Source organism: Camarhynchus parvulus, chromosome 7 (genome assembly GCF_901933205.1).
Source record: "Camarhynchus parvulus chromosome 7, STF_HiC, whole genome shotgun sequence".
NCBI classification, from domain to species: domain Eukaryota; kingdom Metazoa; phylum Chordata; class Aves; order Passeriformes; family Thraupidae; genus Camarhynchus; species Camarhynchus parvulus.
Window position 1 is genome coordinate 26,347,061 of NC_044577.1, and position 25,336 is coordinate 26,372,396.

At 44.8% G+C, this 25,336-nt stretch overlaps 1 protein-coding gene across 16 annotated transcripts in view; it reads right to left on the bottom strand.

Moving 5' to 3' along the window:
- Nucleotides 1–3,781: 3,781 nt before the first annotated feature.
- CLASP1 (cytoplasmic linker associated protein 1) overlaps nucleotides 3,782–25,336 on the bottom strand; it is a 170,608-nt gene continuing 149,053 nt past the window's right edge. For 12 of the 16 annotated variants that reach the window (XM_030952206.1, XM_030952207.1, XM_030952219.1 and 9 more), the window contains 6 exons: nucleotides 24,778–25,024; nucleotides 23,833–24,026; nucleotides 22,068–22,196; nucleotides 11,863–12,069; nucleotides 9,571–9,687; nucleotides 3,782–7,826 (listed from right to left, as the gene is read on the bottom strand). In XM_030952206.1, coding sequence (XP_030808066.1) covers nucleotides 7,740–7,826; nucleotides 9,571–9,687; nucleotides 11,863–12,069; nucleotides 22,068–22,196; nucleotides 23,833–24,026; nucleotides 24,778–25,024 — 981 coding nt within the window. In that variant the 3' untranslated portion in view covers nucleotides 3,782–7,739. The remainder of the gene's footprint in view (nucleotides 7,827–9,570; nucleotides 9,688–11,862; nucleotides 12,070–22,067; nucleotides 22,197–23,832; nucleotides 24,027–24,777; nucleotides 25,025–25,336) is intronic. The other 4 variants (XM_030952205.1, XM_030952216.1, XM_030952212.1 and 1 more) reach the window with 1 other exon arrangement.

Sequence of the window (25,336 nt, forward strand, 5' to 3'; positions counted from 1 at the left end):
GATTTAAAGAAAAGGACTTCATTATCTCGGACATTTTTGAGTCATTATGAATTTCATCCCTGTCTTCATTAATTACTCATTACCCCTCAGCTCTGGAGGGCTGCTTTGTGCTCGAGGTGTTTGTGAGCAGCTTCCCTGGCACCCTGTAATCCCGCCAGCCCCGTGTTAGCTGGGTCTGGTTTACACTGCCCTCACCATCCCTCGGCTGCTCCCGCTCCCAAAGCAGCTCCTGCCTTTCCCCTGTGCCCAGCACTGCCTCTGCACAGTCCTGTGGCCCGGCTCCCTCAGTGGGGTACACCCCATGAGCATCATCCTGTGCTTCCTGCCTGCCCCAAGGGACAGGCACCCACTCCCTCTGTCCCTGAGCCGTGCAGAGAGGAGTCCCTGGCTCAGGCACGTAATTCCCAAGACTTGGGCTGAGTCAGATCCCCAGGGAGAATCTGAACCGTGAGCATCTCCAGTGCTGCAGTGGTCCCAGGGGCACAATGGCTGCAGTGGGTGTCACTGCCCTCCCATCCTGCTGGCAGAGGAACGCTGTGCTCAGTCAGGCACTCAGGTGCTGACCCTGCTACTGAACCAGCCCTGCAGCCCCTTTTACATGCACATCCTGGCTGTAATCCTGGTTGCCCACAAATGGATCTATGCCTGGGGATCACAATCAGGGATGGCCTTTCTCTGGATCTATACAAGCACACAACCACCTGAGAGCCCTGGTTTATGGTCTGCCCTCTCCTCCCTGAGCTCAGTGTTACATCCTTTTCTGCCCTGAGCCTCTTCCCAGCAGGCTCCTTGCCAGGGCTGGAGTGCAGCTGCTGGGGTGGGCCCTTGCCATACCTCATGGAAATGTATGAAAATGCAAAGCAGGAAAAATGTGTTGGGTTGGTGAAATGAAGAGAGTGGTGTGTGATAGTTGCTCAGAGAGGGTGAACGAGGGTTGCACAAGTGAGAGGTTGGGTTGCACAATCAGAAGCTGTGGAATTATTTAAGTTACCACTGATCAACTGAGCTGCATTTTCTCTTGGGGTTTTAAACCAAAACTTTAAGTGGAGAAAATTGAGATAAGACACCTACCTGGTCCAGGAGTGGAACTCTGCTGACATGTCCTGAGTCACTCCTTGGCACATCCCTTATTGGGAGGGAAGGGGTCACAAGATCATCTTAGGGGGTATGCAGAGGGAAGAAGCAGCAGCAGCTCAGACTCTTCAGGACAGAGAAATGAATTGAGAATGGGCTGTAAGTGCTTCCAGCAAGTCTTCACACTTGCCAGGAATCTGCTACCTACCTTTAATGGCTGGCAGCAACTCCAGTCCTCCTCCACAGGGGTGAGCTCAGCAAAACCCTCTAAACCAAGGATTACAGCCATTCCTCATCCTCCATCTGTGAAGCAGGCATGTGGCTGAGGACAAGGGACTTCACCACAAAGGGGATACAAGGGACAGATACCTTCAGGTGGTTCAATAAACAAACTCTCTTCTGTCTCATCCCAAAGAACACATGAAAATCCATAGAATCATTTAGGTTGGAAAAGTCCCCTAATGTCACCAAGCCCAGCTGTTAACCCAGCCCTGACAAGTCCACCATAAAACCATGTCATAAGTTACACATCTACATCTCTTAAATACCTCCACAGACGGTGACTCAGCCACTTCCCTGGACAGCCTGTTCAATGCCTTGGACAACCCTTTCCATGAATTTCTTTCCTAACATCTAATCTAAACCTCCGCTGGTGAAACCTGAGGCCCTTTTCTGATGATTTGTTACTTGGGAGAAGAGAACACCTCTCTATAGCCACTTTCAGCTGGTTGTAGAGACCTATAAGATGTCCCCTGAGCCTTTTTCTCCAAAGTAAGCACCCCCAGCTTCCTCAGCCACTCCTTGCAGTATTTATGCTCCACACCCTTCCACAGCTCCCTCTCAGCACCTCAATGTCCTTCCTGCAGGGAGGGGCCCAAACCCCAGGATTTGAGGTGCAGCCTCACCAGTGCCCAGCACAGAGGGACAATCACTGCCCAGTCCTGCTGGCCCCACTATTGCTGGCCCAGGCCAGGTGCCACTGGCCTCCTTGGCCACCTGGGCACAGCTGGCTCATGTTCAGTCACTGTCATCCAGCACTCCTGGGTCCTTCTCTGCTGGACATCTTTCCAGCCACTCTGCCCAGCCTGAGGCACTGCCTGGGGTTTTGTGATCCAAGGGCCGGATTTGACACCTCACCTTATTCAACCTCATACAATTGTCCTCAGACCATCAATCCAGCCTGCCAGATCCACGTGCAGAGCCTTCCTGCCATCCAGCAGCAACACTCCTGCCCAGCTTGGCACTGCCTGTAAACTCACTGCGGGTGCATTTGATCCCTTCATTTGGATCATTGATAGAGACATGAAACAGCAGTGCCCCCAACACTGAGTTCTCAGGAACACCACTGGTGACCAGCTGCCAATTGGGTTTGACTCCCTTCACCACCTCTCTAGGATGGCCATCCAGACAGTTTTAACCAGCAAAGAGAGCACCTGTCCAAACCATGAGCAGCCAGTGTCTCCAGGAGGTGCTGTGGGAAATGGTGTCAAAGGATTTACTGAAATTCAGGTCGAAAACATCCAAAGCACTCCCCTCATCCACTCAGTGGGTCACCTTGCCACAGAAAGAGATCAGGTCAGTCAAACAGGACCTGCCTTTCACAGACCAGTGTTAGCTGGCTCTGGTTCCCTGACTGTCCTGTACCTGCCTTGTGATGGCACTCAGGAGGATCTGCTTCACGCAGTAACACCTCAGCCTTTCCCTCACCCTTTGTCACTATGTTTCCTGTGCATCCAATAAAGGATGGGGATTCCCCCTCTGGCTGTTAATTGCTTATTGTCTTTTACAGCAGTAGCCAGATTAGGTTCTAGCTGGGATTCAGCCCCTCTAATTTTCTCTCTGCATAACCACACGGAAAGTGCTCTGGGAAGAAGCCAGGGTGACTGGGCAAGGATGGACCTTCCCTCCTACTGTTCTGGCACACAGCAGAGTCAAAAATGACCCTGTCACCACAGGGGCAAGATCTGCAGCAGGGAGAGCCAGCTCTGCCCCTTGCCCCAGCCCAGCCCCTGAATCTCAGTGCAGAAGGGTCCCTGGGCTGGCATGGGGCAGGGCTTGGTGACAGTGAGGAGTGTCAGTGCCGCTGTTCATGCTCTCTGACACTCTCCATATACTCTTCTGTCTAGAAATATTCAAACCAAAAGCCTCCCCTACAAAATCTGAATCTCTTGTGCATTCCTGGCTTCCTTGCTCCCAGCACAAGGTGTTTGAGGAGCTTTTGCCTTGACCATCAAGGTAAAAATTGTACCTTAGGGAACTCATTTCCCAAGTGCAGAGCACAGCTTCACCACAGGTTTTTAAATTATGATGAGTTACTATTCCCACAGGAAAACACACAAGTTCTTTAGTGCTCAGGCTGTCCAGACAATTCAAATTCAAGTTCTTTGTCATTTGGTACCAGGCACACAGACCCAGTTCTGCTGTGCAGTTCCCAGCATTCCTTCACTTCCCCAAATGCTTCATCACCCGAATTTCTACAGCCATGTATTTTAAAACCTCTGTAATTCTCTCAACAAGCTTCAGAATACAGGTCTCTTTGAAGCCCTTCCTCCTGGAGTTACATGACTTTGCACAACCATCAGCGTTCAAATACAATTGTGTCAAATAAGACCAAATCATCCACAAGCACAGGTTGCAACAAGGAGCTGTGCTGGACAGTGAATTACTTTGATGTTTCCCCCCAAGAAGAAACCCACCTTCCACTTACTCTAGGGCAAACTCAAAAGGTTTTATTTTAATTTTTTTTTTTAGCAAATTCTATCACGTAAATGTTAACAAAAAACATCTGTACAATTGCCATGATACACTCAAAAGTGAAACAAATAAGATATAAATACAGATATGGATGTAACATGACAAAAGCGGAAAAAATAGAAAAAAATACATGCGCATGAACACGGTGCCAACAAAGCCATTTCTCATGGCTGGCATTTTTCAGAGCGTTTTTTACTTCCCATTTAAAACATTGTTAGCAACGTCCTGCTGTGTACTACAAAGGTCTATTTTTCTGTCCCTTAATATGTAATATTATGCTTGATAAATAAAGGGGTGGGGAGAAAAGGTTCTGATGACAAAGATGCAAGTTACATTACTTATACAGGTTATTGGTAAGCTAGTAATAAGCAATTAAAAAGACAGTCTTGTATTGTATTGTAATCCAGGCAAGCACACATAGTGTACCTTAAGAAAGCCACATGCCTCGGTATTTCTGAACTACATGAGAACTACAGTACGTAGACCTGTGGGGCAGATGGAGCCGGGATTTGCCCATGCCCACGGAGCACTGGTGCAGCCAATGGCAGAAAAAACATCCACATCTGAGATTTCAGCAACCTTGCAGCCAAGAGCTGCTGTCTGCTGAGAGTTTTCTCCCATTCAGATTTTTAAAGCATGGTGGGCAAAGAAAATACACTTTTTTTCTTTTTTTTTTTTCCTTTTTTTTAAAGGTACGAAAAATTGAAGCCCTGCATAATGGGCAGCAAGAAAAAAAAAGGCAGCTGCAGTAGGTGGCTACTGCCAGGAGAAGGTGAACACAAGCTTCACCAGAGCAGTGAGGCACTGCAGCATGCAGACCTTCCTCTGCAAGCGTGCGTGGACACTGTGATTTGTAGCCAGAGAGACCTTTATGCTTGCTGAAGAGAAAACAAGATGATTGTACAGCTTGTTGAAGTCAAAACTGGAGATCAGAGAGGTGACATTGAGAGCTAGCCCTTTGAGTACTTCAAAGGAAACACAAAATAAAAACTGGATCATGTTCAACATACTAAAGAACCCCACTATGTACATTGTCGGCGATGATTCATAAATACCCCAGCAGGATGCTCCTACTGTGGACAGAACACACCCTAGAGTACTGCACGGATGGACAGTCCTCCACTCACGCCGTGAAATCAAGTAGCACATTAATGAGCATCTGCTGACAAAGAGAACTGAATCTGATTGAGGAAGTAAGGCCTGATTCCCCTGCAGCCCCAGGGAAGCTCAGGCTGGCCGCAGGCGCCTTCACAAGGACGAGCTCAGACCCCGACTGCGGGGTCAGGGACGTACAGTGCGTTCACTCTCAGTGCATACCAACAGGGTTTTATAAAGCATATAAAATCATTTCAGAAGGAATTCAATTCCTGGAGATTTGCTACAGTGTGCCATTCAATGGAAAGGAAAAAAATCAAAATCAACCAACAGCAAATGATGATAGACCAAGCTCCATCACAGCTGGGAGGGACTAACACCACCTGGTCAGCTGTGCTGACCTTCTGAACCCCAGAACTGGAACAGAAGATGCTGAGCTGAGATAGGGAGAAAGAGAGGCATAAATACTAAGTAGTTAAAAGCACAATTTAAAAAAAAAACAACAAAACAAAACAAAAAACCAACACCCCCCCCAAAAACCTAGCCCACTACTAAAAACTCAAACAAGACAGCTTAACTGCTGCCAACAAGTCAACTGAGTATTTCCTCAAAAGGAAAAATAAATTTGTGTTAAAATCAAATTTGAAGCATTCAAAAAATTAAAAAAGAGCATTCTAAGAAGCACACAGAAAGATGTGGAAAAGAAATGGTCCACGGAAAGGCAGACACGAACCATGGAGCAGCCAATCCCTCCTCTTTAGTGAGGATGGCTTTTCTGAGCCTGCAGAAAGACCCTGGGGGAATCCCCCACCCCAGGAAAGCACATGGCTTCTCCTGCCATAGTATTACTGGTTGGGAAAGATGAGGGAATTCGCCCTGCAGCCAGCAAAAGCCTCACAGTGTGTAGCTGGAGCAGGTCACCTCCCCTGCTCTCGGGTGAGCAGGGAAAGGGACCAAGAAGCTTTGCAGCCCAGTGACACATAGTCCCCCACCAGCCCCAGTCCCACCTGAGAACTAAGAGAAAAGCTGGCACCAAGTGTCAGCTCCCAGCTTAACTCCTCAGGGATGGGGTTGAAACACAGAGGGATAATTGATGGAAGGGGCTTTACCCTCCCCTGCTGCAGTAATGGAGTCTCATGTTCTCAGTGTGCTCCCAAGGTGTCCCTTCAGCTCCCTAAAGGGGAGATGGAGGAAGCTGGAGAGACTCCAGGGCACTGAGAGCAGCCAGGGAACACACATCCATCACCACAGCTGCAGCCACAAGCTGCAAGTCCATCACCCTCTTGCATCACCGGCACTGGAGGCAAAACCCCAGCTGGGATCCATGGCAGGTTTGGGGTGGGCATGCCCATCAGCCAGGATCCAGCCCAGGGCCAAACCCAGCATGTTAATTAGCAACCTCCTGCCTTCCTGCTTACAGGCAGAGCCAGGGGGAGCTCTCCCTTTGCAGGAAGAAGGGTCTCTGTTCAGGGAAGGGTGGTGCTGTGGGGTATTTCATTGCTGCTGGTTTGCCTCTGACCTGGTCTGTGTCATCAGGCTGCAAACACCTCACCCAGAGCACCCTGCTGCCAGCAGTGCCCGGTGAGGGACCCCCACTCTTCTGAAATGCAGAGCACTCAGCAAGCCTGTGTGTGGAGATGGCACAAAGGAGGCTTCTAAGGGCAGTTAACAGCACTGCAGGGTCTTCAGGAACAGGAGGGGCTGTGGCAGGCAAGCAGCACTGTCCCAGCTGGCTCAGAGGTGCTTCCACATGGTGTTTCTGTTCAGATTCAGACACCCTTTCTGTCCTCTGGGATGAACATTTTGCCCAAAGTGCAAATGAGCTGTGGGGACAAAGCCATCCAGCATCAGTGGGTCAGTCAGAGCAGCAGATCAGCCCTTTGATGCTACAGATTTCAAGGAAAACAGCTGGCACTGAAGTACAGCTCTACCAGCTCCCACTGCCCACCCACTGACACACTCAGAGCCTAACCCAATCCCACCCACCCAACTCCACTATCCTATTTGCAGAATCAGTCCCAGAACTGGGTCTCAGATTCCCTTTGGGGAGTAACAGGTAACCTGGAGAGTCTTTTGAACATATGAAAGAACCAAATGGGTCGAAAGGGAAGAAGTATTTACAAAGTCAATGAAAAGAGCAAGAGCCCAGCTGTTATGCACAGCACAGCTGGCTGGATAGCAGAGAGAGATCAGCCCATCTGGGGTCTGTCAGAACTATGTACAAAACTCAGATGTTTAAAAAGAACCTACTTTCATTACTCACTTGGTATCTCTCAGTATTAAAGCATCTGAGGCTGGAATCACAGCCACACCTGCAAAGATCTCCCCATGGAGGGCCCTGCAAGTCAGGCAAGCTGCAACAGGGAGTTCAGAACAGGAACACAAGACTTGAAAGAAGAGAAGGACCCAGCCAGAATGGGTGAGGGGAGAGAGCAGGTAATTAACACACAGGAACCAAAACTGGGTATGAACTAAACCAACAAGATTTGTTTGACATGTGCCCAGGTTCTTGGACTCAGTGTTAGAATGCTAACCTAAACATATTTCTGAGATTTCAGCAAGCTATACAAATATGTTTAAGTATGGCTTTCTGATGTTCACTTTTAATGAAGACTGCGACACAGACCTTGCTTCCTTTACATTCAATACCAGTAAGATTCTACATAAAAGCTTTGAAGGGACTAAAATACTGATTGCAATAAATATCTGCATGGCCTCCTTAAGCTGATGGAGCGCGCCAGTGAAGAGTAGCAGAAAGGTCTCTGAGAGGCACCGTTGATTGCTTCTAAGTCTACACATATGTCCACAGATCTCCATTAACTGTGCGTTGAAACATCTGAAGAGGAGCTGCTGTTGCTGTTGGTGGTCTGTGCCCTCTTTATATACAAGTTTAGTAGCTTCATCTGAAAGAAAGAAAGAAACATCAGGAGAAGACATCAGAAAAAAAAACAGAGGGGAAAAGCTCACTGCCAATGTAAAAACTCGCATTCCATAGTGAGCTCATTTTGGGGTGAGCTGACACTGGGCACTCTGGAGGAAAAGCAAAAAATCTGACCATATTTCACAAGAGACAAGAGGCTATGCCCAGTCCCATTGAAGTTACAGACAGACTTAATGGGATTTAGAAAAGCCTCTTGCATTTCACTTCAGCAGCCATCAGTTCATAGACCTCAATCCTGCAGCCAGGCCAGGTCAAGCAGGATTCCCACAGAGGTCAGTAGGGCTGCAGGCACTCTGATCCAAGAGCCAAGGGTTTCCCTCCTAGGAAACACCCTGAACTTTCCCTGTTTTATAAAATGTTCTTTTTCAATGACATTCTATCTTCACTGATGTGGTACATCTAGTGCAATTGCAGTTGTTATGACTATATACTTCCCTTGCATGGATTTGTTTTCTTTCTCCTCCTTGCCACCTAAACTCCAGATCCTGTAATGACTCATGTTTACATTTAACTTTAAACAGGCAGGCAGTCTGCATAAACCCAGAAGAATTACTTACATGTTTATAGTTAGTGATGTGGTGGACTATGTTTGTGGCACCTAGGATACTGGAATAATAAAGCCTCTACAACATTTTATAGGGGGATTTCCTAACATCCCAAATATAAACCTCAGCACACATAGCTGTCTCTTTGCAGAGCAATTTGAAGGCACAATTGTAATTTTTTTAGTGACAAGACAGAAATAAAATCCAAGTGTTTTTAGTCTCAGATTGTTTTGGCCTATACCACACTTCCTTACCCATTAAAGAAATTATGACTTCAAAATGACAGAATGAAGCCCTATGAACTAAGTAGCTATTTATATGCACAGATTTGTTTCAGAAACAAAACCTGCAGAATTCATCTTAAAATTGTGTAGAAATCTTGGGTATGAAGACTTAAAACAGCAGAAAAAAAAATTGTGGTAGCTTGTTCAGAGCTCTGAAAAGCAATCAAACACCAACACAAAATTCTTGTCTGAAGGACAGAGTTGAATTAAGGGCTTGGTTTCACTTGCAGCATCAGGTCAGAATTTGAGTTTTGCAAGTAGTCTGACTCCAGGATACAAAGTCCTTTGAAGGGTCATTTGAGCTTGCTGTTGTCCCAGAAGGAAAGGGACACGTGTGCCCTGCTGTTAAGAGTGAAGCTTTACCTGCATCTCCACCAGCCCTAATCACAACTTGCTGCTGAGAGGACCTGCTCTCCCACCATCCCCATGCACTCCCATCACTCTCTGCAGGAGGATGCCTGTGTGGCCACAGAGCAGACTAAAAGCTATTTAATTTGTATTGCAGATCTGGTTTTCAGCCAGAGCAGCCAGCTGAGCCAGCTCACTGCACAATCACCTCTGGATGTAATGCCAAAGAAGGAAGACAAATGTGGCTGGGGAAGGACCTGCTCAGAGGCAGCCTGCAGTTACACAAGATCAAATGTATCACAAAACCAATCTCCAAACACCATTAAAATTTTCTAAGTGGGAATTCAAATCCTCACAGTGCTGAGCAGGCGCAGTGCTGCTCCTGTGGCATTTGTCAGGGTGAGACAGGATTTAATAGAGTTCAGGGAACCTGACCCAGAGCTACAGTGAAGCCACTGGTCTTGCTGCTGGCAATAGCCAGCAGAATGGCTTGCACTACCAAAACACCAGAGACACATTACTCCTGTACCTTGCTTCCTGTGAGTTGTGCGAGATGAGGTTTCAGTTCTTCTCCAATTACTGAATAAATAGCCACTAGGCAAAATACACTGGCTTTTCTGACACTGCTCTCCGTGTTATCATAACCCTGGAAATGAGAGGAAAAGGTCAGAAGACAAACAACACTCCCCAACACCCTTCCTGAGCAATACACTGCAGAGCTGATGTACATTTTGCAAATGTGGCTGACCTAAGAGATCAATTAAAAAACCTCTGCTTAACATAACAGTTTGCAACCTGAATACTCAAAGAGCAAGAGAATGCAATCAGTCTATCTGCTCCTTCTGTTATTACTTATTGCTGTCATGTTGTAAGTTATTAATATCTAGTTATTTATAGCATTAGATAACAACACATGGTTTCCTAACACAAGCTCAGGACTCCATCAGATACACACATTTCTGTGTCCAGTTCAGATAACCATGAACTATCCTGAACAGTCAGGATTCTGGAGGGCTGCTTACCTATCAAGGAGGAAATACCACAGGAAAGAACATGCACAAAGACCCCTGTAGATGTGCTGATCTCTGGCAGCTTGGGCAGAGCTCACACTAGCCAGCAAGTCACTCAGCAGCTACGGACAGCAGTGCCAAGCTCAGGCAGAGATGCATCACTCAGTAGCCATCCCACCCCATGAGAAAGGCAGACACCACTTCAGCCTGTGGGAGACTGGCTCCTCTGGCTGCAGGGTGACCTCTGCCAGGAAGGCCAGATGAGGGATGCAGCACAGCTGGGGCTGTCCCAGCTGCAGGGCCCAAGTACAGCCCAAAACAACAGTCTGCAATCCTACAGAGCACTGAGCTAGGAAAGCAGGAGACCTCGGTGAGCTCAGAGAAACACCAAGCTATTGAGCATCAAGGTGGAGAAAAGGCTGAGCCTCCTCATTAGGACCAGGCCTAGCACCACAGCTCTCCCCTGCCAAGCCCTGTTCTTCCATGGAGTCCTCCGGTCCATGGAGAGCCTGCTCCAGGCTGTTGAGCTGCACACTTGAGCCCACACTGCTGCTGACACTCCTCGCCTCCTCAGCACTCTGCCAGGACCCTCAGCGTGGTGAACAAGCACAAAAGTGATTCTCTCCACACACAGTCCTTCAGCCAGCATCCCAAAATACTTCCCAAATGTAAGGAGTAAAGTCCTTTGATCACTGAGTTTCTAAGGTAAGGAAATATCTCAGGCAAACTCTGCTCTGAAACAAGACCCATAAAGTAATTAAAGAAGACAAATAAAACTGCCTTTTTAAAGGCATGCTGCTCTCAGATTTTTCCAGTGCATCAAAGCTTTGCTGTTCAGATTGTTGTCTCCAACAATGATGGCTAAAACCACTTTACAACAAAAGTTTAGATTAATACAGAATTGTCCAATTTCCAGAAGCTGAGATTTAAGAATTGCAAGAGCTGACACTACAAAGTTGGGAAGAATGCCAGGATGCATAAGGGGAATTTCAGACTTTGCTCTTGTCCTTCCAACATTTTAAGCTCACAATGAGGAGGCCTCTTTATCCCAGTTCTCCATGGAAGTCTAACCCACCTAAACACATCTCTCCCTTTCACTGTGACTGATCTGTTCCTGTCACAGTGTCTCCCCAGTAAACACACACGTTTTCTCTCCTCCCTCACTGCTACTTCATGTATTTTCTTCTTGTTTGCAGCCCCATCCCAGCACTGCCAGCTGCCTGTGGAGGGGACCAAAAGACAACACTGCTACAGCCAGTGCTCAAAGCTAAATCCACAGCGTCCAACTAAGCCTTAGCACTGGCAAAAACACAGCTCCCCACCCAGCCCGAGAGAGTTGTGAAAGAGGCTGAATAAAGTCAGCAAGTAGCTTGGTCCTAATTTCAGAGAGAAAAGAGGAAAGGAGCAACCTGCCTGCTGGGATTCAAATTCAAGTGCAAAGCACCATCAAAGCACAGAACAGCTCAGCAGAACTAAAGGGGAATTAAAGGGGACTACAAGATGTACAGAGACAGTGTAAAATGTGGCTAACTCCTATCCTCAAATTTATTTCACGGCTGCTACTGGCTTATTTGGGACTCAGAAAAAGGCATGCAATTGTGGAATATCCATGTAAGAACCTGAGTTTTCCTTTCTTTAACATTAAAAGGATCAAAACCTCATATATAAAAATTTTATTTTACAAATAAATTAAATGGCTTAATTTACCAAAATCTGGCCCCATAGGATCCATAATTCTCCCTCCCTTAGGGCAGAGATATCACAAATTAATGGTGGCTTGTGCTCAGGAGCAGTGACATGTCATTCTGTACCTGTAACAACCCAGGAATGATATCGGGTAGGAGCTGATGCAACGATTCCTTGGAAATCCTCTCGATGACTTTTGTTTGCATTTTGATGGCAGCTAAGTTAATTGGATAGTCTGCAGTCTGAATGATGGGGCAGAGCACCTTGATGCACTGCTCGGGGTGGATGGAGCTCGCCAGGGTGGAGGCAGCTTCTTCAGCAGCTCTGACGACCTGAAATGAAAGTAGAGCAAAGTCTTATGTTAATGAGGTCACCCTTGACAGCCAACACTGCTGCTGTGTGCTAGGAATGACTGCCAGGAAGTGCTTGGGGATGTTCATTAACAGATCTGCAGGAGGCTTTGTTGAGGGGCAAGCGACTCTGAGACTTCACATCCTTTGTCTCCAGTGACATCTTTGTTCCAGCCAGTGGCAAGAAGTCGTTCCTGCCTGATGTAACTGTGTCAGAGTTGTGGCTAGGTTGAAAAAATGATCTGTCACCCAAGGCAGAAAGGCACTCCCAATGCCAGGAGGAGAGAGAGGATGACATTTCTCCAGCCACTGCCAAAGAACCCAAACCCCCCAGCTTAGACTTACACAAAAGGTTTCTCCTTAACCATTATCACAAATGGCTCTGTTGCAGCTTCCAGTGTGCACTGTGTTCCAGTGCTGAGTGGCACATGCCATGCTGAGGCACCCCTGGCAGCTGTGTCCTGCCCCTCCCCAGCTGAACCACACTGCAGCCAAATCCAGGTCACAGACACAAATTGGCTTTAGGGAGTCCCTGACTCAGCACATGTAACACATCCAGGCAGCACTGGCATCACCACACAAAATGGGAGGAACAGCAAGTGGAAACAGCAGCAACACCCACCCTCTGCAACCAGCCCACACTGTAAAGGAGCCACAAAAAGCAAGGATGATGCTAAATTCAACTCTACTCTGAGAGAAAGCAGACTCACAACTTTCACTCTTCCCCAGCAGGTAGGACAGCTAGTTCAAAGAAGAAAGACCCAAATCTGGTCTCTCCTCCCAAGAGAATTTATTAATTTTACATTCTGCAGTAATTGGATAAAAAAGAACAGGATGGGAAGGCAGGTTTTCTTTTTTCAAGTGTCTGTGCTAATTGCCAGGCAACAAAATGAAGCTTCCTCTTGGCTGCCCTCTTCCTGGCCACAAATAACACACTCTTTGCTCCTCATGTTCTTGTTACAACACAAAAAAGATGGAGGATGCTTTTTTCCATCTTATCTCACTCCCCTCTTCTCAGGGCTTACTTTAAAGGGAGGGTAACTCCTGAGCAGACAGATGCCCCCATGGGCAGACTTAAATCCAACACCTCAACTTTAAGAAAAAAGAAGCATTCACAAATCCTCATGTTTGGGATCTTCTAGCTAGTCCCAGGCAGTCCCTAACTAAGCCCAGGAACATTAAAGCACCCCTCTTTCCTGGTTGTGTGGGAGGCTCAGGTGCCCAGCACCAGTTCTCTACCTCCTCCTAAACTGAACTACCTGGGGCTGTCTGAAGTCAATACTTTGAAACCAGCACCAGGAAATCTGTCCCAGGCCACTGCAGAACAGCACATAAATCAAACCACAGGTCTCCTGGCACTGAGACTGAAGCCATGGCTGCTGAATTCGTGTTGTTCTCCTCTCCCACACACTCTGATGGCATCAAACTCAGGGACTTCTATTTGAGTAAGCCAATCTATGGACAGATGCAACTCTATCAAAGCCTCAAAAGAAAGTGAGCTTTCATTATTTTTAAGCAACTACTGTGGATAATGCATGAACAAGGAGTAGCTGGAAGCTTATCTTAGTCCATGGACTACAAAACACAAGGTTTAATTGACTTTTAAGAGAACAGCAATTAACAGTCACCATAAGGGATCATCTCCACCTACAGAGCCAGCTTCACCCACAGTCACAGCATCATAGCCATGCTGAACATTTATCTTCACTCATGCTGAGAGCTACCCCTCCCTGAAACAGGAATGGCACAAGACAACTGTATTCCCAGGAAACAGCAGAACTCCTCCTCTTGGCTTCTGGCATTCTCTAAGGCAGATCCAACAGTGAATGTGACCTCAGACACTTCACACAGCACAAATATTGCATGCAGGCAAGATATGGGCAGGATGGTGAAGCAACCTGAGATTTTGAACTGCTTCTGTATGAGTGCCCTATTTACAGAAATAAAGCTGTCCAAGTGCTCCAGTTACTTCATGCCTTTCTGAGCAGTCAATTATAACATTAAAACACGTTCCAAAATGAATGGCAATCCACAATGTGGTCAATATAAAAAAAAATTCTTCCTGAAAGATCTATGAATGAGTAGCTATGCAGAACAGAATGCTTGCTTTCCCACTTACAGCAATTTTCCCTCTTCCAGCTATGTCTTTGCTAATTTCTCTTCAATTTCACACATGAGAAGCATGAAAGTTAATATTTTTCCACATAAGTTAGTACTAGCTTAGGAGCCAGCACTGTGTGATTTTGTGGGGAGAGAAGAGAAACACCCAAGTACTTAAGGGAAATCTAATGCCAGGCTTTGATAGCACAGAGTGGAATTGCTGGAGTAGATTAAGCCAGGAGCTCCCAGAAGGTCTCTAAAGGATTCACTTCCAGGCACTGCAGCTTCTGATGTCTGCTTTCCACAAATGATGGAAAGCATGAACTTAGAGGGCCCTGATACTTTACCATCAATTTAACTATTCACTAGTAAGCCACTAGCTAAAAAACCCCAAATAGTACTATTTGAACACAGGCCACTTGGGATTTTGTTCTGCAGCAATGCCAAACACTGCTGGGTGTTTTCAGACACTCTCAGAAAGAAGCTTGCACATATATCACAACACACTAAAAGAAAATGGTAAAAAAAAATTTAAACCTTATATTCTCTTGGTATCCTACTTGATAAAAAAGCAACAATATTTTAGTATAAACCTATGACTAAACTCTGATCTCAAACACACTACCATTAAAAAAAAGCAGTAGGTGAAAAATTCAAATGAATATTCTATCTGGGTTTCAGCTCCATATCCTGTTTGCACACAATATACTATGTCTATTAAGTTGAAGGTATGAAGCAAGTCCATGAGACAAAAAGCCCATTAACCAATTCCAAGCACAAGGAGCATTAAAATACAGTGATAATTTTTCACAAAATAAGTGAGAGTTCAGCAGCAACAAAGGTCACACATATTTTGCCCATCAAAAGTAAGTAAGGAAAGTTGTAAAGGTACAAAAATTATTTATTTATGTCCCTGACAGTCCTGCTTTCAGCACTGCTGCCCAGTTCTAACATGGATGTGGCTACATTTAGGCAGTGGCTGACTATTTCACATCCCTTCCCCCCAGACACAGGAGGATGCATTACACATATCCAGCATGACAGGAGCTTGTCAATGAGACAACACCAGGGAGACTTCCAAGCCTCCCATGAGCACATCTGGCAGACAATGCCTGCCTCTCAGCCACACTTCAGCAAACTCCCTGAGCTGTGATTAACTTTAATAGCATGCTGAGGTCTCACTAACATCAAAAGGATTCCAGCATGTGCTAACATGCTTGTTTGGATGAGAGCCTCTGCAGGTAACCAGCCCCTGGCTCCCTGGGGAAGCACCAGCAGGTGACAGGGCATAGGAAGGGGTAGGGCAATACCAGCTGACAGTGAACCAAAGGGAAAAACTCATCCCTGCTGGCACAGGAAGCAAAATGCCACCATTTTGCAGTGCAAGTACCAGCCCTGTCCTTCCTCCTGGCTTTGGCAAAACAAAACACTCAGCCACCCAGAGAGACCCTGCATCCCACAAGGGGCTGTCAGTATTCACCCAACTGGCTCAGAGTCCCGCTCACCTGGCACTGCCAGAGAAATCAGCATTTCCAAACAGAGGGAAGTGCATTATCAAAAGGTACAACCTCCCAGGTCATTTGGCAACAAGAACATGCAATTGTAACAGAGTTTAGCCAAGACATTTTGCCATGAGGCACACCGCTTGTGCCTTGCAAATTGTACATACCTTACAGTATCAAAAACTCAAGTGTCATTTTTAATCACGGCTTTAACCTGACCAGCAGAGTGAAACAACCTTAAAAGGAGTGGGAGAAATGAATAAACAGGATCAAGGAACAGATCTTCCTCCCAGCTTTGAAGGCAAGATCAACAGATACACACTGGGAAGTGACAGGAAAGGGTCATACTAACAGTGACACCACAATAAGTAGCGTCTATGTAATCTACCCTTTAAGCCCAAGAAAATGAAAAGGTGCTGTTTGCTACGTGCTCAGACTGGGGAGCTTGCTGTCACAAGAGGATTAGAAGTTAGACAAGTTAACCAAAGGAAAAAAAAAGCCAACCCACACAGGGAAGCAAGGCAGAACCATTCACACAGAAAGGCTTTAAGACAGCTGGAAGGGGGAAGAATATCCACAGGGAAGCATCACTGTATGCTTGCTTCTTGCTAGTGAGTCAGGTAGGGTATCAAGCGAAGGAAGATTTTTGTCTGACCTAATATAATTATTCTTTGGAATTTCAGAGATACAAAATAAAAGTAGAAAAGCCATCAAATGATGACAGCAGCTGGAAGCAGCAGGTTCAAAAGGGTGGCTATGAAGCAAGATGTGCAAGACTACAGAGAGCCTGCAGTTCTTTAAAAGCACAGACACTAAGCTATATGTAAGGTATGTCACAAACATGATTTTACCTCCCAGTAAAAGCTTAGAGCAAACCATGGCTTGAACTGGATAGTTTGACATCGTTCAACACAGGGCAGGTAGCCCTGGAATGCAGATCTAAGAGATAGCTCTTGGCCTTAAAGCAGCAGGTTTTTCTCCTTTCTAAAGGCTTATCTTATGCTCTACACACTGGAGACTAGATTCAGCCTGACTTTTGCCGGCATAACATAAGCTCTGTTTGCTGGAGGGTTCCTTGAAAGATATCTGAGATGCATGAAGACCTTTCTAGTGAGTCTCGTGAAAGAGAAGTTTTTGTACTTCCACCCAGCTTGCTTTAGGGAAGGAGCCATATTCCCAAAGCCAGTGAGGTGCAGCACACAGAAAGCTGTTCATCTCCAGCAATGTCTTCCTTAATGCTACCAAGGAGTAAACTTCTTGTTAGGCAGTAACAGGTCAGGCAGGCCCAGGAATATGCATGGGAATTGCTTCCTGATTTCAGTGTGAGGGGATATGCTGATGTGCAGCATTAGTGTGATCAAGACAGTGACCTGTCACAGAGCCTTGTCTTCAAACAGAAAAGCACACTGGAATCATCAAAGCTCTACAAAATTTGCTGGACACAAAGTACTGGAAAATAAGTAAAGGAAAATGTCCTGACTCCCCTAAGGCATGCCAGGCTCATAGGCTACACAGGGCATATCAGTGTAACATGTAGGATCTCAACAAAGCAGCACCTGTGGCACCTGGATGAGAGCTTCCCACAGGAGCTTAAGCTCTTTTTGGAAGTACTTTGGGACTACTTTGCCATGATTGCTAGCTCCAGTGTCTCTGCAGAAGGTTGTAGTACATGAGGCAGTGCAGGCAAAGCCCCACTGGAAGTTTAGAGGCTTTGTACACCACTGTGAAACACGCAGAGCACCAGAGAAGTTTATTAAGCAGAAGAACAAGCTTTTGCTTTCAGGCTTATGAGGCATGTGGCTGTGCTTTTGAGCCAATTTTTGCCATCTAGAGGTGGTTACTTAAAGCCTGTGTAATCTAAGCTGGAGGGGAAGGAGGTTTACCAGTACCTAGTCAGGCAAACTCCCATCCTGGAAGGCTTTACAGTCTAATTCAGACAGGAACAAACAATTATGGACTTGGTTTCAAAGCAGGAAGTGGACTCAGCAATGGGGAGTGCTAAGCAGATGAAAAAGCAGTGTGAATTTGATAAGGATTCAGAGATGAAGTAGATTAGACTGCTTCTCCTGGGCACTAAACATTTGAAATGTATTGGGAAACTGAAACAGCACATAAACATATATTATGAAACATCAGTGACTGCCCAGCTGCAGCACTTGGTAGCCTCCAGCATAGACTAGGTAACAATCTTCAGGACTATGATCATTTAGTGCTTTTCTTTTTGCAGAAACCTACACAGATCATACCATCATCAGAGGACAGTTACAATATATAAATATCAGAGGCCAATCTAAAAGCCCCTCAGTAAAATAATAAAAATTATCAACAGGTAATGGGTAACTGATTTCTTCTTCTCCCTCTTTCAGAGGGTTACAACAAAGAATGTACAATAATGTACAATAAGCATCCCAATTATGCTTATGGACTTTGTATATCATAAAATACAGAAATTAGATATCAAAGATATGGCACAGAATCCTTTCCTTACACATAGAAAACAGACATCAGTTAAGTCTTTAGGATTTGTGCCAGAGACAGAAGCAAGGAATTAGCTATCCTATTATTTCTAACTCTGCTGCTGACTTCCAAGACACTAAACTATTTCTGTTTTAAAATATTCAATAATAAGAAATTATCCTCATTTTGCTGGCATGAATCTGAAGCAATGTCATTATCAGTGGTATGGGGTCAGCAAGCAGCATCTCTCCTTAGTTATGGGTGAGTAACTACACTGGAACAAATGAGTTAATATTAACTAATTGGCAACAGAAAGATGGTTCTCTTCCAAATAACTACAAACAAAGATTGATAAAAATCAACAAGATTTAATATCATCCACAATTACAATTGCGTTCTAATGCTCCTAAAGTAAGTGAAAGGCATTTACATGCCAACCCCCCTAAATGTTTCCAGTAAGACTGAAGCAGGCTTGACTCTTCACATCACCCCATTAAATCAACAGCATTGAACAGACTGTTGTACTACAAACAGTATAAAAACAGGACAAAGTTAAAAAATGCAAACTAAACATGAGTCCCAACCCAGAGCCCTCTAGTCTGTAGCCTAGGGTTACATTAATTTTGACCTGCTATTGAGGTCTGTGCTTTGCCAATCTCCTGCATTTGCACTCACAACAAGGTGTGACTCAGCTCCAACTCCATGCACCAACTTTTCCTCTCCCATATCCCTGGGGGGAATTGTGGTGCTGTCAGCTGTGCTGCTCTATTGATCCCAGACCTTGCCTTCAGCAACAGAAGGCAGACGATTTTTAGACATGGCAAAGACCCAACTGTCTAAAGACTTCTGCTTGGCCTTGGAAAAACAGCCAATTATCCAGGCATCCCAAAATATCCAACTGTGCTACCACTGTTTTGATACTTCCAACTATGTAATCTGGAATAAAGTCACAGGCCTTTTCTTGTTTAAAAAAGAAAAGAAACTTTAACTAGATATCAGCACTCAAATGTGGAAGGGGTGATATTTGCTGGTTGGTGACTATATTGTTTTTGACATTTGATTTCTCCTGGTGATGCTGAACAACAGCAATATTGGAATTTGTGTAGACAAACAAACCTTCCTGATTTCCAAAGAACTGCCTCTTACTATGACTTCTTGGAGACAGTACCCAACCTTAACAGTTCTGCTCCTCTACAAATTCCCTTTGCTTGGTCACTTTAGATTGAGTCTCTGTGGGTCACATATAACTGAAAATGTGAGCAGCAGCTGGGAACAATTAGTAGTCCCTGTGCTGAAGGGGAAATTCAGGTAAAAATTCAGATACAGCTTGCTCAAAAACAGACATTTTCTCCTAAATTACGCAGCCTGTTGGACACCAAATTATCAAATCATAACCAAGGATCACTTTTGTCTTCTGCTATAAGGCAGAAGCAGGCCAGAAACATAAGAAACTGGAGTGACATCTTATCAGAACATCACTGACACAAACATTAACCCTTTCCCAGCTAAATTATATACCAGCTTTTCTTGAAATAGTTCTTACAGTCTAGAGGAAGATTTGATTTTATGTAGTTTAAGAATAGTGCAACCACTCCCTTTAATATTGCTCTGATATAGTGAGAAAGCAAGCTGTAGAACAGACTGCTCAGGACTTCCTTTCCCTCTTCAGCTATCCTTTCAAAGTGCCCTTCACTCCCAAACTGGTGCATCCTCATTTAATCCCCTGCTCAGTGGGATCCAGTCAAAGGGCAGCTCCTCCTGCCCTCCTGGAGAGAGCAGTGCCGCAAAGTCAGCAGTGGGAGCGAGCTGGAGGGCCACCAAGGGAAGGGAATTTGTGACCTCCTGGCTCCAGGCTATGAGTTTGACCAACTGAGCCATGCCCACATGATCTCTCAGTTAATTTTTCACAGACTTAACTGAATCAGCAAGTCCCAACTGCAGGTAAAACTACTTTGAGCATATTCCCAGGTATATATTTAGCCTAGCTCATGTCGACACTCAAGTGCAGGTACCTTTCTTAACTTCAGGAACGCTGATATCCTCAAACTACTGCCAGGCAGATGATACTTTCCTGGGCTGCATCATGGTTCTGAGAGCCTCATTTACAAAGGGATCAGAAAATACTCATACACAGAATGAAAAATCCAGAACCAGTGTCCCCACTTAATACAGCTGTGCACATGCAACAGATGGCAAAGCAGGAATATACCTGCAGTGTCCTGCTGTGACAGCCGCCACCCAAAGGTCCCACTGCAGCAGCTGATGTCTCATTATGAAGCTGCTTGGAAAACCATGTAAAATCAAAGCTACACTATGTGCAGCACAGCAGCAACTTGCTGAGCACAGCACAGCTCAGTTATTCCATAAAGAAGTGCCAGAACTCCCACCTCTCATTCCTGGTTTGAGTTTATCGTTCCCTGCTTTTCCCTGGGAGGCACCTCATGCAGATGCTGAAGAACCTTTCCACACCACAAGAATACAGAGGCATAAAGCATGGTGTTTTCAACATCAGTCTTGATTTCTGTAAAACCCACCAGCCCCACAAGGACAGTGAATTCTGAGGGACATTAAAAACAGTGCCAGGGACAATCGGGAAAGGTCCTGCTAGAAATGTTAGTTCTGGAGGATTCTCAGACAAAAAATACAAAGGGCACTGAGTCAAGGTGAGCTGAGAAGCATGCAAGCAGGAAAACTTGCCAATAAAAGGCACTCCTTCAGAACATAATGCCTTGTCTGACTGCTTTATCAGAATATCAATTTACAACTGCTTCTCACTACTCTGAACTGAAAAAGACAGGGGTGCAAAGGCTCTAAATCAAGAAGAGGAAGGTAGGCAGAGTAAGGTGGGCCTCATTCACTAAAGCATTAAACATATTCTACTTCTGCATTTTAGAGAAATCCAGACTTGTTATTTTCTTTCCCTGAGAGTGTTTTTTGTTTGGCTGTTTTGATTTTCAAACACTACAATTTCTGCTACCCATGGTTAAAATAATCTGTGTCATTCACCCAATGCTCTGGAGCAGTCTGGTCTATTTTAATAATCTTTTCATGGCCAAATACCTTCAGAGATGCCTAAACCTGCTAATTTAGAATAATCCTGTTGTAGAGAAGAATAAATGCCTTAGATTTCAAACCAAGGACTTTGGTAACCAAACCATCACAGACTGATAGGGAAGTTCTGGTAGCACTTTCCAGAAAGTTTATTTCAAACTTCCAACATGCATGAGGTAGATTAAAAGATCCAACTTGGAAATCAGCCTACAAAGATTAACTTTAAATGTAGTTTGAATTGATCTACTTAAAATGTTATCATGTCCCTTTATTCTTGCTTTACTTCAGAATACTTTCAGTTTTGCATATGAGTTCTCTCACAAAAAGGAAAATGCAATTCACCCTTCCCTTTGCTTCTTCCTCTGCCACTGCAGCATGGCCTCTGTCCATTTTCTCCTGTTACTCACCAGTTCCCAATTTTCCAGCACGGTCCAATTTCAGCATTCAGTTTTCACACACAATTCTGCTTGAACACAGCCTTTGTGTTCTCCAGTACATTTTGTATTCTTAACCTGTACACACAGAGGCAGAACAGTGCCCCCAGCATGCTCTAAAAAGTAATTAAACATGCACTTTTTTTTCTACAGTTCTCAACCTCTCCCAGAATAAGTAGGGAAATCCTGGGAAATTAACAAACAGTGGAATACCACTCCAGACAGCTCCAAGTACACATAAATAGCTCTGACAGTCTCCACTTTTTTCCTCACTGTTTCAGCATGTAAAAATCTTGTCTCTTCATACTTGGGAGACTTAATACTGATTTGTTCCACTGTCAAGATGGTTCAACACGTTTGCCTGTTAAGCCTCACAAGTCCTACCTTTCTTCAGCAGGTCCATGTTGCTTTTCCCGTAGCTGAAAGGTTCACTCACCTCCTTGTGGGAATCCTTATGTGCTTCCAGTGTTTTCATGATAGTCAACTCCGCGTAGTTCTTGAACCGCGCCGGCTGGTTCCGCAGGATCTCCCTCAGGACACGCAGTGCCAGGGCTCTGATTGAATGCTGTGTCAGGAAAAACAGACATTAGAAAAAGGTTAGAAAGAGTCACTTCTCAAAATCGTAGTTTGAAGTGAATTCTCATGGCTTATCAGAAGTTTGCATGGCTCTCTACGCCACCAGCTCCAGTGGAGTGAGCAGCGGAGTCAATGTAACAAAACTCAGAATTGGGCTCCTTGCTTGCTCTTGTACAAAAAGCCACATAAAATGACTGTTCTCACATATACAAGAATTAAAATGACTACTTTCCTAAATTCCATTTTCTTTTGGCAATGAAGTACAAATTTGTACTCACAGGAGGACATCTACATTACACGATCATGTATGTTTTGCCTTTCCTCTTTTGCTTAGCTTGGCAGATATCAAACTGGGCTCCATCCATGCCACAAAGCTGTTTTTCATGTACTAAAGAAGTGAAACTGACTTGTCCTGTAACTCCTATGGAAATTACTTCAAGGACTTAAGTTACTGTAGTCAACACTGACCTAGGTCTACATCCTTCGTATTAAAAGATCATGAGCAGAGGGGATTTATAACAGCTGCTTCAATTTCATAACTTACATTAAATTTTTGACCTGTGGCCACTCCAAATACATGTCATTTCAGCAGAGGAATACATACTTTACTTCATCCTTTTCAGCCTTTAAAATATGTGCTTTGCTATTCATCTGCAAAATTCATACAGTAGCACAATTCACATGTACTTAAGACAAAGTCACCAGACCTTCCGATACTTGTGTGATGGTGCTATTATTAAACATGTAGAACTAGAGCAGCTCGTGCTTAAACTAAGAGCAATGACTAAGAAAATGTCAGCAACCTACCCTGCTTCAGAATTAACATTTCTGAGAGCATGATATTTATTTTACAAGAAGTATAAGAAATACAACAGATTTTTGAATCAGATTAAAAAAAAAAAGAACTGTGAGTGCTTTGAAGCCTCAATATTGTAACGTTCAGATGGAGCATGGCTCTGATGTGAAGGTGCAGTGGGGTGCTGAGCCTTTACCAAAATATCATTATGCTGCAAGCTGAACAAATACCCCCAAATGGAAAAAAGTCTAGCCTGTACATTACCACTTTGATCAACTACCAAACATAAGGCTATGATAATAACACAGGGTTTTTTAACATTTCAAAACAAGATCCCCTGTAAAAACAGCTTGTTCTTGATGACATTTTTATAAGAGACAGAGACTCATCCCATGAGATCTAATACCCTGGGTCTTTAAACCACCCAGGGAAAAAAATTAATTTATTCTAGAATGCCTTTATTCTCCTTGCTGGGAATGGGTATAATATAGCTAAGAGCTTGTAACTTCATTCTAACTCAGAAGAGAATAACTGAAGTCTTGACAGTTTTTTACTAGACTAGAACTTCTTTTCTGATTCTAGTTCAATTTCCTAGCTATTTAGTAGTAACACTTCAGTGGGAGGGAGAAAAATTGGGACATTTTGGAATAACTTAAAACTCATCACTGAACAGAGTGAAAACTAAAGTAAGAGTTGCTAAACTTCAAAAGAAAAAATGAGCAGTGCAGTATCACTGATGCGTGGCAGGTTTCATTTAAACTGGTGTGTAGGAATTATTGCCCAAGATGAAGCAATGGACAGGAGAGTTAAGACAAAATCTACATCTCACATCTTTGTCTCCAAGCGTTTCCAGCAGCAAGAGCAGAATGGTTTTGAAATGCTCCTCCCAAACTCCAAGATTATCCTCCCTTGTGATCTTTAGTAATTCCAGGAGAGCTCCTTTCCGCTCCTCCACCCGCTCGTTGTGGTTGGAGAGCTCTTTCAGAAGATCAGCCACCAAATCCGAATGGTCAATGGGTACTTCTAGGACAAATGGCAGCAAATCATTTGGAGAAATGGGGAGAAGATCAAAGGTGCCAAGACTGCTCACCCTCTATGTAACCAAGGGGCCACCCAAAAATGCATCAATGTCCAGGTGGTCTCAGTCAAGCAGGCAACAGAATCAGACTAGCCCAAAATTTAACCTGAGTCCATAGCACGGCTCATGCATCTGCATGTGGCTTCTAATGAACCAGGAAGAGATGACAACTGGATTTCTTCCAGTTCCAACAATTACTTCTACAAGATGAGAACTGCCGTGGTTTTTCCCAGACATACACACCCAAAACCAATGGTCACATGTATGACCTTTAGATTAAAGTACAGTGACTCATCAGTGTACTGCAAAAGAATAAAGCTGATGTGTAGCTGCACTTAATGAAGCCAAACACTCAATAACAACAAGCTGTTGAGTGAGGCGCTTCAGCCATGAAGAGGGGAAGGTCCCAAAGCAGTGTCCCTACAGATGCATGTGGATGCTTAAGGGAGTAGTTTACAGGAAACCCCAGGCAAACAAGAATCAAAACCGCAATATAACATTTTTTCTCAGTATCCAGAGACGAGGTTCTGCTGGGACATGAGAACAAAGGGTATTTCATACCAAGCTTTGGCTCAGATGCAATGTAATACACAACACATGCACAGGCAGGCACGTATCTGAGGGCACCAGCCATACACAAGTACACGAGAGAGGCAGTGAGCTGCCTGCAGTGTTACAAGGTGAGCGGATACAAACCATCCCGGAGCTGATCCATGTCATCATCAAACACTGCTTCCTTCAGGGCAGTCTTGTCATAAGTGTTAATGGTGTCAGCGTAAGGATAGGGGTTGTACTCCCGAGCACGGGGCCCTGAAAAGGCACGGGGAGGCTGCGTGTTCAGGAGGGAGGTTTTGTTATCCAGAGCCATCCTGCCGCCTTCCACAATGTCACCGCTTCCGCGGACATCGCCACTAGGGAGAGCAAGGCCACCATCCCGAGACACCTAGGGCAATCGAACAGAGGGAAAAAAGGGAGGTTCAAAATTCTGTGGAAACTGTAGCATTTTTGGAGTTCACCCACCAACAGGAAAAGGCACAGATTTACTTGTATTATTTATACATAATACTTACGTAAAACTTCGATTACTACCTCTTTCTTTCACACAACTAAACCTGCTCAAAAATATCTCATGGTCACAGTTTCTGTAACCCCTCTTGCAGTATAAGATACTGTATGAGCTGTGCACTTGGATTGATCACAGGTCCTAAGCCTGTGAGGGAAACCATCCATACATTTTAAGAACTAGTATTTCCCA